At 41.3% G+C, this 14,496-nt stretch overlaps 4 protein-coding genes across 4 annotated transcripts; 2 read left to right on the top strand and 2 right to left on the bottom strand.

Annotated features, from left to right (window-relative positions):
- Nucleotides 1–54: 54 nt before the first annotated feature.
- On the bottom strand, nt 55–9,286 carry LOC108114525 (protein artichoke). The gene is made up of 5 exons (XM_017225556.2): nt 8,716–9,286; nt 4,732–4,924; nt 2,175–4,674; nt 1,989–2,112; nt 55–1,917 (listed from the first exon to the last, which is right to left on the bottom strand). Exons 2-5 carry the CDS (start codon nt 4,857–4,859, stop codon nt 56–58), a joined length of 4,614 nt encoding a protein of 1,537 aa, XP_017081045.1. The 5' UTR covers nt 4,860–4,924; nt 8,716–9,286; the 3' UTR covers nt 55.
- Nucleotides 5,635–6,963, top strand: LOC108114527 (lipase 3). The gene is made up of 2 exons (XM_017225558.2): nt 5,635–6,447; nt 6,545–6,963. Exons 1-2 carry the CDS (start codon nt 5,635–5,637, stop codon nt 6,929–6,931), a joined length of 1,200 nt encoding a protein of 399 aa, XP_017081047.1. The 3' UTR covers nt 6,932–6,963.
- A 206-nt stretch (nt 9,287–9,492) lies between the features above and the next one.
- LOC108113931 lies at nt 9,493–10,351 on the bottom strand. The gene is made up of 4 exons (XM_017224637.1): nt 10,319–10,351; nt 10,126–10,263; nt 9,774–10,075; nt 9,493–9,724 (listed from the first exon to the last, which is right to left on the bottom strand). Exons 1-4 carry the CDS (start codon nt 10,349–10,351, stop codon nt 9,493–9,495), a joined length of 705 nt encoding a protein of 234 aa, XP_017080126.1.
- Nucleotides 10,352–11,762: 1,411 nt separating this feature from the next.
- LOC108114364 (L-threonine 3-dehydrogenase, mitochondrial) lies at nt 11,763–14,440 on the top strand. Its single transcript, XM_017225314.2, has 6 exons — nt 11,763–11,993; nt 12,689–12,938; nt 13,076–13,202; nt 13,263–13,410; nt 13,804–13,909; nt 13,971–14,440. The coding sequence occupies exons 1-6, from the start codon at nt 11,840–11,842 to the stop codon at nt 14,287–14,289; spliced, it is 1,104 nt and encodes a 367-aa protein (XP_017080803.1). The 5' UTR covers nt 11,763–11,839; the 3' UTR covers nt 14,290–14,440.
- Nucleotides 14,441–14,496: the final 56 nt, after the last annotated feature.

Genomic DNA, 14,496 nt, shown 5'->3' with positions numbered 1-14,496 from the left:
AGCATAGAAAATAAAATATTTTAACTGTCTTAATTTGAAGATCTTACAAAACTGTTTAACATGCTCCCCACAACAATAACAAGCTGAGGAAGAGGATTTCTTTCTTGTGCAATCCATTCCAACTAGATGAAGCACCTATTCCATCAAAGTACACCTCTTTGTGGGCCGTTTTCCGCACAGCAGCACCTCCATTGAAGTCGCGCTTCTTCTTGAAGCTCTCATAATACCAATCCATGCCGTCTTTGCGATCTACTCGATCCACCTGCAGGAGTTCCACCTCTGTGCGTTTCTGGGCTTTAGCCGTGAGCTGATGTTCGCTGGCCACCCCCTCGTTATCCGCACTGGGCGTAGTTCGTTGGTATTCCTCCGCGGTGGGTTGGGCCACCTGTTGCTGGTAAGGCGTGTACACTTTGGTGATGGTGGAGCGTCCTCCACCTCTTAACGGTGGAGAAGGAGGTGGCGGTGGTGGCACTGTGCTTGTGGGACGGGCTGGTGTGACTTGATAGTCAGTCGGGCTCTGAGGCGTTGTGGTGGTCACCCAGGAGCGACTCTTGATCTGCGCCACATGCTCTTCAGCAGGGGGAATTAGCAAGATCGTCTCCGCTGTGGTTGTCTGGACCATAGGAGGAGGCCTTAGCAATGTCACAGATTGTGCCTCCAGATCGTCATCATCATATTGTGATTCCTGCTGTTCACTGCTGGATGAAGTGTCATATATAGTAGTGCCTTGGGTACTAGTAGTTGTAGTACTCCTTGCTGTAGTCGTTGTAGATGCTCTGGTTGTACTGGTGGTGATCCTTGTCATCAAGGGTGTTGTCGTGGTAACATCCGGAGTGGTTTCTGTGACTTCATATGTAGCCGTCTCTGAAGATTCACTGCTACTTTTGGTTGGCCTGGGACTTGCCTGAATGGAAATGGGTATAAACTTTCTTTCGCCTTTGCCTTGGATCATTTCCGGTGATTTTGCGGTGACATTTACTGCCTCCACCAAACCACGCCGTTGCTGAGGATCATGTACAGGCATAAAACCACCGACATGGACTGGAACAATGGGACGGAAACCACCGCGTTCGATGCTTGATGGCTCACGAAAGGTGGTGCGAAAGACACCCACTGTGGTGGCGGCACTTCCACTCTCATTGCTCAGTGCATCCTCCACGGAAGAAGTGGTGGACTCCGTATCCACATAACGATTCCTGGCTATGTTCTGCTTCTCCTGCTGCTGCTGATCCTTCAAGTACTTTTCAAACTCGGCACTGTTCGGCTGATACATCCTCGTTTTCCCACGACCACTGGGCAGATTTATATGAGCCATTCGATGGGTGGCGGGCATCTCATCAATACCACCATCCGTTCGCTGTTTTCGTCCACGATCTCCAAAACCGAAGAACCTACCCAAACTCACACTGGGCAAGGGATATCCAAAGAAGGTAAAAGGTGATCCATTTCCTGGCTGAGGTCTTCGATTAAAATATTTCGTATTGAGTATGGTATTATTCAGATCTAGATTGCTGTTTAGTGTGGGATTCGGCTTGGGTCGCTGTGATGTACTGATCACGGAGTTGGTGGTATCTGGTGCTTCGGTGGCATCTACATACTGATCATAGAAGTACTCGCTCTCCCCGACCAGAGGGCGATCGCCTGGTAGTCGTGTACCCTCACTCGCCTCACACTCATCATTGAAATCGTCAGGCAAATCTCGTTGAAAGACATCGCCGTGCTCATTAAGGAGTGGCAACTGATTGCCATCGGTTCGTTCATTGCCATAGATATCTGGACCCACACAGAGACTCCTCTCCATGCGGGCTGCTCTTAGAAGTCGGCCATCTTGGCACTTGGGTCCTGGGTATGGGAAATTTGTTTCCTGCAGCCACACAGAGAGCCACTGCATTTCGCAATTGCAGTCAATGGGATTGCCTGGTATATGGTAAACGTATTATTACTTAAAGTTATATATCTTTAGTTCTTCTTGTTATGGTTTATCTTACCGTCCACATCCAAAATAGCAATGTTTCCCCGAAGGTTTCGGAAGGTACGCTCTTTAATGCTTCTAAGTTGGTTATTCCTCATGGAGAGAACTCGCAAACGGGGCATCGTTTCGAAAGGAGAACCCTGTTTAGGAAATGTTAAATATTAATTAAAATATATGACAGTCACTATATCAGTTAACGTACCTGAATCCTACATATCTGATTGTTGTCCATTTTAAGTTCCACCAACCAATTAAGTGCCTTCAATGGCATTGTGGACACCAGCTTGACCCCATTGGTGGACAGATCCAAAACTTCCAGATTGCGCATGCTGCGAAGACCAATATTCTCCATGTTTCTAAAGTGATTATTGGATAGATTCAGGAAAACCAGGGAATTGGCATTGTGGAAGCTTTCCGGAGAGATGTAGCGCAGTTTGTTGTACTGAAAGTGGGATGCCAGCAGATTTGGCAGCTCTTCAAAAACATGATCCTTCAGCTCCACTAATTTATTATCAGCAAGGACAAATTCCTGAAGTTCATCAAGTCCTTTGAGAGCTCCAGGTTCTACATTTCGGATCTCATTGCTGCTTAGATCTAAATATTGCAGCTTAGGAAGGTTTCGGAAAGTTCCTTGCTGAAGCTCTACAATGAGATTATTGGACAAACGAATCTCCACCACATTTCGCCAGCCACCAATCACATCGGATTGGACACGGGATATTTGATTATAACTCAGATCGATGTCTCGCAGGTTGTTTAAGTTACCCAATCCCACTGATATGTCCAGGAGGGCATTTCCTGAAAGATCCAGATACTCCAGAGATCTCTGAGTATCGAATGCCGTTGGCGAGATGCTCCTTATGAGATTCCTGGATAGGTCCAGCTGCTCTAGCCTACTGTTGTTCGAGAAGAAATTATCTGTAATGGCTTCCAATTTGTTGGACTGTAGGTTTAGATTCCTTAGTTCCGCTAAGGGCAGCAAAGCTCGCTCATCCGCTTCACCCAGTTGATTTTCCTGTAAGTGTAGCAGCTCCAAACGTTGGATTCCTATAAAGGATGTGTCCTCCAGTTGACGTAGCTCATTCTGAGCTAGACTCAAAACCCTCAATTCCGAGGCCCCCTGAAAACCATGTCTTGGGAGTTGTTCTATGCGATTCTGGCTAAGATCCAGCATTCGCAGGTTGGGCAATTGCAAGTCTTTGCTAGCGGCTGCTGGTAGTGAAGTAATATGGTTACCCTTCAGCGAGATGCGCTCCACAATTCTAGGAAGTCCTCCGATAACTGTCTTTAGCTGATTGTAACTGGCATCCACTTCAAAGAGTCTCTCCAAATGGATTAGGGTGGAAGTGTGGATTTTGGTCAGCTCGTTGGAGGATATGTTGAGAGTTTCGAGGAGGGGATTATGACGAAAACTATTGGGTGCCAGTTCGGTTAGCCCATTCTCGCTAAGATCCAGACGTCGTAAAGAGGGAAGCCCGGCCAGCAACTGGGAATCCACTCTGCCAAATTGATTCTGAGCCAAGTCGAGTCCTTTTAGGCCAGGAAGATTCCAAAATGGTAAAGGTAAATCCGAAGACAGACTATTATTCCTCATCCGAAGTTCCCTCAAGGCGGGCATGGCCATCAAAGCATCCCTTTCAATGAGTCTCAGATGGTTGTGGTTGAGATGCAGTTGCTCTAGAGTTCCATGACCACGAAGAGCCCCATAGGGTAGTTCGCTCAACAGATTGCCACTCATGTCCAGATAGCGTAGAGTGGGTAATGCATCCAACAAAGCCCTTAAAGCCTCCACATGACCAATCTCATTATTGTAGATGTGGACCGCCTCCACGCCACTTCCACTAGCCTGAAGTAGAGATTCGGGATGTATCCGTCGGATGAGATTGTTCTGCAGATAAATTGTTTTCAATTGAGGTGTGCGCAGGAAAGCTCCATATTGCAGTTCCGTAATCCTATTATCATTTAAGTGAAGCTCTGAAAGATTGGGCAGATCCACAAAGGAGCCGTCCTCTATAACAGTGATGAGGTTGTGGTCCAAACGCAGTTTCTTCAAATGCTCCAGATCCTTAACAATGCGGCCCACCATGCCCACATCACTGATCTGATTGTAGGAAAGTTTTAAGCTGACCAAGTTGGGTAATCTGGACAGAGCTCGCAAGTGAATCCAATTAAGACCATTGTGGGAGAGATCAAGGTTCTTCAGGGAAATCAAACCATCAAAGAGACCCGCCTCCAAGCGAGTGAGACCTACGCCTCCTGTTATATGTATATGCTGTAATTTGGGGAGATGTCTAAAAAGATGGGAAGGCAACTCCTGGAGAGCTCCTGTTTGGACACTCAGATAGGTCAAACTAAGCAGTCCAGAGAAATCTGGAAGATGCTTTAACTCATCACTCTGGATGGTGATGGCCAGCATATTAATCATCCCGTTTAAACTCTCCGCTGGAATGCTGCGCAGTTGAGGTTCCACCACAAAAATCTCCACCAGTCCGTTCTCAAGCTCATTCAGCCATCCATTGGATACCCTTTCGATGCTATTGTGCCGCAGCATCAGTCGTACAATCTGCAGGCTGCCAAAGAAACGTCCTGGCAATGCTGGTAACTGGTTGTTCTCCAGCACCAGTTCATCAATCCGTCCTTTTATGTTTCGTTCCACAGCTTTTAAGCCGTCTATAATCTGAGGCAGGTTGCTGTGTGAGCACCTGTTGGGAAAAGGTAAGTCTTCGAATATTTAAAAAATATTTAGCACTTTAACTTACCATATCTGGATTTCCTTTCCGCGCAAGGAACAGCGACAGGGTAAAATAGCCTGCGATGGAGGACAACTTTCTGCCCTGATCAGAGTAAAGCCAATACAGAGCAGCAGGAAAATGGGCAATAACATCATGGCAATAAGCTAGACCATTGGTTTTTTTGACGGAATGGATTTGTTGTGGCCAACTGGGTACATAGCTGTGGGGAAAAAAAAATGCATTTATAATTACAAATTTATTTATTATTTCTTTTAATCTTGTAATTCAAAACCAAGCTCAACAATCTATTACACGAATTAAGTTATTTGCGTTAAAACAAAGTCACTAATCTGAAATTTCAACAACAAGTGAAATCAATAAATATCATCTAAGAATAGCAGCCAGCAAACAAAAATGAAAACAAACGTCATAAGGGAACAGGTGGTTAGGAAAGCCGTCGTATATTCATCATATTTAACGCGCGAAATAGATTGAATTAAAAATAAATTATGGTTTATTACGGCCAATAGTTCCGCCAAACTCCAGACAAGACCCCCTCGATAGAGATTTCAGTTCCTATCTAACACGAACAGGTGCACGCTAATCGGGACATTCATGCACTTGAAAAATATTAGTATGAAAGGTTCTAAAGATTAAAAATAGAAAAATGCATAAGTTTTCATATATAAATTAATAAATTCGAATCCTTAAATAATATTAATTATATTTTAAGAATTTCAATTTATAATAGTTATTTATTGCTCAATCAGTATCGGCTAAGAAGTGGAACCACCAATTTTTAGAGTGTGCCAGACAAGGGTATCTCCATAAATCAGGGGCGACACAGGGCCCTGTTTCGACCATGAGATAAGAACCGACTATATAAAGAAGGCCCCACGGTCAGTTGGTCAGCAAGCTCGATTGCCCACAATGAATCCAATCGTTTATACCCTACTGTTCAGTTTGGTGGCGGGTCTAGCCGTCGCCGAGAAGTCGGACTATTGTCTGAGTGAGATCATCAAGTCGGATGAGAGGATCCGTTCGCACGGATATCCCGCGGAGACGCACAAGGTGACCACTGAAGATGGTTATGTCCTGACCCTGTTTCGCATCCCCTACTCCCACAAGCTGAAGAATCAGAACGAGAAACGTCCTCCGATTCTACTGCAGCACGGATTGTTTAGTAACTCGGACTGTTGGCTGTCCTCCGGACCGGATAACTCCTTGGCCTATCTGCTGGCCGATGCCGGTTACGATGTGTGGCTAGGCAATGCCCGTGGTAACATTTACTCGCGGGAAAACATCATCATCTCGCTGAACAGTCACAAGTTCTGGCACTTTGACTGGCATGAGATCGGTACCATCGACATCCCAGCCATGATCGACTACATCCTGGACAACACTGGCTTCCAACAGATCCACTACGCTGGACACTCGCAGGGAACTACTGTCTACTTGGTAATGCTTTCTGAGAGACCTGAGTACAACGACCTCATCAAGTCTGGACATTTATTGGCTCCATGTGCCTTCTTCGAGCACGGAACCTCATTCATCTTCAATGCTATGGGTCCTTTGGTGGGCACTCCTGGAGGAATCTGGAACCAACTGCTGGTGGATACAGAATTAATCCCTCATAATAACCTGGTCAACCGTTTGGTGGACAACAGCTGTCATCTGTCCAGCTCGATCTGCAACAACGCTTTCGTCATGTTCGCCAACGGCGGTTACGTGAATGCCAATGCGGTGAGTACGATCAAGATATATACGTAACGAAAGATGTCTGTTAGATTCTTAACTAAAATATGAAGTAATCTGTATAATACCTCCCTTCTCTTTCCAGAGCTCCATGAGCGTCCTGATTGAGACCCACCCAGCTGGCTCCTCCAGCAACCAGGGAATTCACTACCTGCAGTTGTGGAAGTCCTTGAAGTTCCGTCAGTATGATTGGGGCACCAAGAAGAACAAGGAGCTGTATGGCCAGGACTTGCCACCAGATTACGATCTCAGCCTGATCACCGCTCCCACTCATTCGTACTCCAGCCACAACGATGCCCTTTGCGGACCCGAGGATGTTAATACTCTGGTGGAGAACTTCATACATTTGAAGGAGGACTATCGTGTGCCTGTGCAGAGCTTTAACCACTTGGACTTTATCATTGCTAGGAACATGAAGGAGCTGGTCAACGATCCTATCGTCGAACGTATTAACTCCTACGAAGGTCGTTAAGGGAAAGCCCCAATAAAGATATCCGTAATGCACTCATTTTGGTGGTCATATTTTCGGAGGTATGAATTTGAATTTATAGGTGGGCCTTAGATAGAAAGTTACTTAATGATTGCTTAAAATTCACCTTCAAATAACCTTCAATTTTCTCATAAAGTTTAGAATTATTTTTAAGGAAAAAACCCAAAAATAATGAAGTGCAATACTTTTGGCCAGCTTATCAAATGTGCAAGTGCCAAGTGAAAAAGTTTATGAAAGGGTTTTCATTTGAATTTATTAGATGGCTTCTGGCGATTAGATATCGACTTCAAGCATATAGTACATGTCAGCTATTAATCACTCCTTCAACTGTCTGGCTTTTGTTTTAAATTTATTGCTTATTAATAGGTAGCTTCTTGTTAATCAAAATTTCCACTTTGATTAAAGCAATTTGTTCGGTTGAATTAGTCAAAAGAACCTGATTATACATTCCTTTTATCTGCAAGTTTAAAGAGGTTTGAGGAAATTTGGTTTAAATCGATTGAGATTAGATTTGTATTTGTAGATGCCAGGTGTTTAAATATGAATAGGCTAAATTTATTTAAGGGTTTTAAGATTTTTACTGTTCGTATCTCTCGCCCATTGTTATAAATATCATACAAATCTTCATCTTTGAATTCACTTCTAACGGCTCATAAGTTCCAACATTTAAGGTTGGTCGTACGACAGGAAGTTATACATACGAACCTAACATACCTTCGCTGTCTTGTGCAATAGCCAGGCCCAAAGACTCGTCGCGTCTTCATAACGTATAGACATTATACCTTTCCATGGCATCGCTATAACCATACCACCCTCACATGCAACTGCGCAACGCAAGCCGAAAAAAAAGAAACTCTTTGCGCCAAGAAGCGTAACATGGCTTTTCAACGAAAATTTTGTAATCATTTAACAAAAAACTTCGAAAAAAAAAAAGAAATATAACACAGTAGCATTAGGAAGCTAGAGAAGCAGCTGCAAAGCATTGGCCTATAGTGAAACGCTAACCGCCGATTCAACTTCGGTTTTGGCTTTATCTTCTACTGCCGTCGCCGCTGCCGTTTCTACGCATGCGCAGCGGAGTTTACATCAAACGAACCTTGAAATTATTGTCGTTTTCATCATTGTTCGACTGCGGAGTATCTGCATCTGTATCTGAATATCTGCAACAGTATCTGTATCTGTAGTCGTGGTTGTGTGTAATTTTTCTTCTTGCATTGCACGCCTGGAAGTCACACTAAGTGAAGGCACCGCCCCCTCGTCTCCATACCAATTCCCATTTTCCCCTCAAACTCTGGCTATAACGACAATTTCACCTGCTCTGATTTCTATTCGGTCCCCCCTGAAACTCTCCTAATTAAGTAACTGTTTAGTTCTACATCAAACGGTTCTTTCGAAAATGTAGATTTAGTATTAAGATGTAGGTTAGTTATTTAGTTGGATTGCAAATTGGAACTCTTAAGAAAACTTAGTTATACTCATAGAATATTTGTAAGATATTTATGTTGAGTAATTATTTAATGTACAAGTCTGATTTATTAGGGTTTTTACAAAGAAGAATAGCAAAAAAGTTCAATTTTAAGAAAATACTTTGAAATGCAAATCATTTTGTTGGTATATACTATATAGTATATATTATATACTATATACAGCTTTTAAGATTTAAAAATATATCTAAATTGATATTAATTTCTTGTATAATAGTACAATAAACTCCATTAACTTATTCATTATATTTATTGAAAAGTCAAAAACTCCTTTGGACTTACTCAATTGCTAATTAATCCAATAGATAATCCTTTTCGTTGCGTTATTAATCCGAATAAACCAATAATAATCCAAATAATGGTAAAGTTAAATCTCTTTCACTTTGTATCCTATATAAAATAGTAACACTTTTTCTACTTTTCAGCAATATTTAGACAAAAACCTTTTCGTTTTATTTTAATTTAATTCACTTCACTTTCGAAAGCACTTTTGCTTTTCCTAAAGGCGTTTTTCATTCAATTAGCCACCAACAACACCTGAAACTCATTTGCCATGGATAACGATGAGTTCTCCGCGATTTTCTTAAAGTCGAACCGTCTCGTTTGGAATGCACGCGAAAACTGTTTCTCGAAAAACTTTACAGCCCAAGCAGATTACTCAAGATCTCTACCAGAAATGTCGGCTTGAACGGAGTTTCCTGCCCGGGCCATATGGGAGTTGGATTCCACGTTGGGCGCCACACTTGGCTGATTCTCACTGAGGAGTGGATTCCAATGTGGAATTCAAGTTAGTCGATCTGTGACCACGGATCAGAGGTCGCTCTCCCTCTTCGAGTTCGAGGGTTTGGCCAAGTCGGTACTCAAAAATGTTTATAGTCATTTTGATGAAATTGCAAGTGAAATTATGAGAATTATGGCAGGAAATCACTGTGGAAACAAAGGCCAAGTGCTAATTTTGTCATTTAATTTGATAAACTTCATAATCCTTACTTTTATTATTGTTTTTATGCTTTTCCAACTTATAATAGTTTAACTAGAAAGATTTCTTAGCTTTGATATTCATAAAATTAACACTATTAAGACAAAATAAGTTATAAAAATTTCTTTTTCCAATGCACTTCTTTGTGATCCTTCAGATTTTCGGACAATGCTGCCTAATTCGGGCTCGTCTACTTCTGGCAAATTGTAATAGTCCAAAAATTCCGTATTCAGGATATTATCTTCGTACTCCCCAGGCTGATTTCCAGGCGGTGAATACCTTACTACCAATATCTTTCTTCCATGTTTGTTTCTGGAAATAAATCAATTACCATTGGCTATAATATTTGTATGACTTCTACTTTGGATCTTTGGCTGCCCATCCATAGCCAATTTCCAACGAGGATTTCCATGTGATTGCTGAGAACTTTTCGGCCAGCGATTCCTCATCTTTGGTCCTACTTTTATTTGATTTGCCATAGCACTTTGCCCCTTCAACAGACCAGTACCTAACACAAATATTGTTCTTAAACTCGCAAATGTTTTCGGTATACCTTTCTTTATCTGGATCGGATAAGGGAAAAGCCATCTGATCCACAGGGGTATTTTTCCCTTTAACGTGGTCGTACAATATTTGATCTGGGATTTTCATGGAAACCAGTTCCTGCGTAAGATGGTTATTTAGTGCTAATAGTTTTAGAATAATTTTTATACTTTTGCATATTCCTTAGAGTCTTCAGATAGAGTATGGGACTCTGTAAACTCTGGGACCATCCAATTCCTGCGATGCTCATTGTGGTAAGTAAAAACATCATCCATAATGGTTTCAAATCCTAAGCAAGGTTGGTAGATCTATTATGTGTTCATTATTTATAATTGGTTTCAAAAAGTGTCTATATCAAACAACCTTGGAAATCACCAACAATAGTAAAATAACCATATTTATACTACATTTAAATTTAATTTATTTTTTATTCAAAAAATGACAAGTTAATCTAAGTAAAATAAATAAACAAGAATTTATACCTTATATATTATTAGTAAGTTCTTAAGAGTTAGTTAGTCGCTTTAGATGCAAAACATGCAGCAAGGAAAAAGTGAAAACCGCAGCTGTTTTTGTTTTTCTCTTGGCAAGAAAATATAAATAATATTTTTAGTTCTATATGCATAATATTTACGGAATTTACCCCGTGCAAATCCATGCATCTACGTCATCCAGTCAAGCAAATACGGGTTGTCATGGCCATTGTGCACCCTGTAAGTTTCCGAATGATAAGACCACCACGGAAACCCAGTGAACCAGTCAGTCATCGCCATCTCAAACAGTGCTTATTCATTGCACTTTACTATCTGGCCACTACACGTGTCCGATTTAGATTCGGATTAGGATGTCTAACCCGCTAATTGGAATCCATGCCAAACTGACCCCTGACGGACCTCAACGAAACTGAATTTTGCACTCAAGGTTAATTTGATTTGCGGCACATTCGCGGGTTCATTTATCATTGAGAGAAGGTCTATATGTGCTTTCTATAAGGTGAATGTGTTGCTAGGTCACGGGATCCATGATGCTCTATGAATGGAATGTATTTTAGTTATAGTTCCCTTGGTAACAAAACTATTTGGATCCCCTTTAAACTGGAACTATTTTAAATGATTTCACATGATTTTTCTTTAACGGCACATCAAATAACATATTAATGTTAACATCTTTCTGTTAAAAGCCGTCCTAAAGAATGTAAACCGCATCTAGGACTTACTCTCGAAAACGATGTAAAATAAAATTACAAGGATCCTGGAAATTCCAATCTTCTATAAGTAAAGACCATTCGAAACATCCCAGACACACCCCCTAAAATTGGCTGACGTTCAAAAAGAGGGGCCTGTCCAAGAACTCAATTACCGAGCACCCTGTAGCCATCAATTGGGCTTGCATAATGAAAACCGCCAGCCAACGCAATATGTATTATACGATGTTTTTTTTCGCACAGATTTAGACATGCCACGGCACCAAAAAGGAAACCCATCCATCTGGGGCGCTTGTTGTTGTCAATTGGCGGGCCTCCTCCATACAATTTGCTTTCGTTTTTATTGAATCTCGCCGGGTGCCAAAACAAAATCGTTGTGCCATGGCGACAGTTCCCGTTCCCGTTCGCGTTCCATACCCCAGCTCATAATGAATTTGACTGGCTGCCAACTAACACTCACTAACTAAAGTAACTTAGCGACGGCCAGACACGAGACGTTCAAAAACGACGGGATCCGAGTGCTCAGGCGATATATATGTGGAAAACATATAGCGGAAATCAGGCGCTAATGTTGAGGGCTTGGTGAAAAACATTTTGCGAAACTCGAAATCAGTTGAAAACCGTAGCTCGCCGGCAGCGTTCGTCGCGAATTGAGAGATCTTAGATCAAGTGTCCGGAAAATGTTTCGCAAATGCCTTGCCAGCCTGGCTCTGGCCCCTGTTCCCAGTCCAATTTCCATTCCCAGGATAACCCCGGTCATCAGTCAGCTTATTCAACGTCGCTCGGTCCACCAGGTGCCGCGACAGGGTCGCCCACCCAAAATTCTCATCACAGGTCAGTCGTCTCGCCACGTGGATCGTCTATAATTAACCGCATAGCTATGCGTTCAAGGCCGGTCAGACGACCCAGCTGTCCACCGGACAAAATGTGGCACATATTAACATATAATCCGCACGCGCCAATTTACAAAATTTTCCAGTTGGAAAACGTTTAAAAAAAAAAGCCAAATTTTAACGTTCTTTTTTTTTCAAATGCTATTAATGTAATGAAAACGTTCATAATTGTGATCAGTGGTTGTTTAAAGAAGTAATGAGCATAGAATTTTAAAATTTTCCGTTGTTGTGTTTAAAAATACAAACGAATTAAGAATTTTACCACTTAGACACCAAGAAGTGATTACATTAGAAAACAGATTTAGTATTTTAAAGATTTTTATAAAAGCAAGAACTTAAGTAGATCCTGATATGTGTTGTGCTAAATATGAAAGGAAACAAGATTTTGTAGAAGTTTAAGGTTAAAACTACGATTAGTCTAGGCATATAATATTTTTTTTAAATCTTAGATCTTTTAGAACTTTAAAACTATTACCGAAACAATTATGCCTAAAAGAATGCTATGAAATATAATCAAACAATGCAGTTGTACTAAAAATATGCTAAATCCAAAAATAAAATTAAAATATGAATATTTAAGATGTTTTAAAAACCACAAAGTATTTATTTTTTACCATTTTATACTTTTTTTTTTAGGTGGTCTGGGACAGTTAGGAATTGAGTGCGCCAAGCTCCTGCGTACCCAATATGGTAGTCAGAATGTAATACTCTCGGACATCATAAAGCCCAGTCAATCGATTCTAGAGAATGGTCCTTACATCTTTGCCGATATCCTGGACTTCAAGGGTCTGCAGAAGATCGTTGTGGACCATCGCATCGACTGGCTGATTCACTTTTCTGCCCTACTTAGTGCTGTGGGAGAACAGAATGTACCATTGGCTGTGAGGTAAGATATCTAAAATTATACATTGCCTTTGTTCTAGTTACTCAAATTGCTGGTTACAATGATATGGTATTATCATATCGCATTAACACATTACGCTATTACTTTCTAATAAGTAAATAAATATGAATACCTAACAGGGTCAACATAGAGGGTGTTCACAACGTCATCGAGCTGGCAAAACAGTATAAGCTCCGAATCTTTGTACCTAGCACCATTGGAGCTTTTGGCCCAGATAGTCCCCGCAACCCCACGCCCAATGTTACGGTAGGACTCACTTACTTGACAGCCAAAAGTTTGTTCGATACTTAAGACCCAATTTCACAGATTCAACGTCCTCGCACCATTTACGGTGTTTCCAAGGTGCATGCCGAGCTAATTGGCGAATATTATTACCATAAGTTTGGCCTGGACTTCAGATGTCTGCGCTTCCCCGGAGTTATATCCAGTGATCCGCCAGGCGGTGGCACCACAGGTAACCACCCGAACTTTCTATGTAAACTTTCATGCATGTCAATCAGCAGGAAAATATCTTTGAGATACTTTTCCCAATGAAACTGTGTCGTCAAGCACATTTCAAGCTTTATTTAATCCAATTTTATGTCATAAATGCCTCAATTGATGATAGTTTATGATAATCAAAGAGCATGACAATGGCCATTATGATATACAAGAGGTAGTGCCGCCAACCTGGTGACCCATATAAACTTTTTCTTTGAACAATTGAATTGATTAAGATAAAGATTTTTCAAGTCTCTGTAGTATTATTCCTTGAAATGCTTTCAATTTTGTTATTTAACAATTAGGGAAAGTCAATTTGAAAAAAAAAACTCTAACAATATTTTTTCTCAAAATTTGCAATATTTAGACTATGCTGTGGCTGTATTCCATGAAGCCCTTAGAAATAGAAAATACACATGCTACCTGCGTCCTGATACAAGACTGCCTATGATGTACATCGAAGATTGCTTGCGGTAAGTTTAATATTATTAATAATAAAAATAAATATTTAGTAAAAATCTACTCTTCTATCAGCGCCCTCTTGGAGTTCATGCGAGCACCTAATGAGCAGCTGAAGCGCCGCGTCTACAACGTAACTGCCATGTCCTTCACTCCCGAAGAACTCTTTTCTGAGCTGGGCAAACATATACCCAATCTGCATGTTAGCTACCAGCCGGATAGCCGCCAATTGATCGCAGACGCATGGCCCGAGGTGTTCGATGATTCTGAAGCCCGAAAAGATTGGCATTGGGAGCATAAATACGATCTGGCCAACTTGGTTGACTTTATGATCAAGGACGTCCATGAAAACTATATCAATGTTCAACAGGAACAGCAGACTCTGCAGATCTAATGAATTTGGGGAGTGCAACAACCGCATCTAGTATTCTTAAGTCAAGAAATGCAATCGCATTTAACACTGCATTTATCTAGTGAATACCAACACAAAACTCTGTACTATTGTTACCTTTGAAAATACAGTAAGGCATTTATTGGAATGGAAAGTTATTAGGTCTATTGTTTTAGAAACCCTATAAAGAGCACTCCCTTATCAAGTAAT

This window comes from Drosophila eugracilis, unplaced genomic scaffold (assembly GCF_018153835.1).
Source record: "Drosophila eugracilis isolate 14026-0451.02 unplaced genomic scaffold, ASM1815383v1 contig_2154, whole genome shotgun sequence".
Classification (NCBI taxonomy): domain Eukaryota; kingdom Metazoa; phylum Arthropoda; class Insecta; order Diptera; family Drosophilidae; genus Drosophila; species Drosophila eugracilis.
The sequence above is the reverse complement of the archived record's forward strand: the minus strand, read 5'-3'. Positions and strand labels throughout refer to the sequence as shown.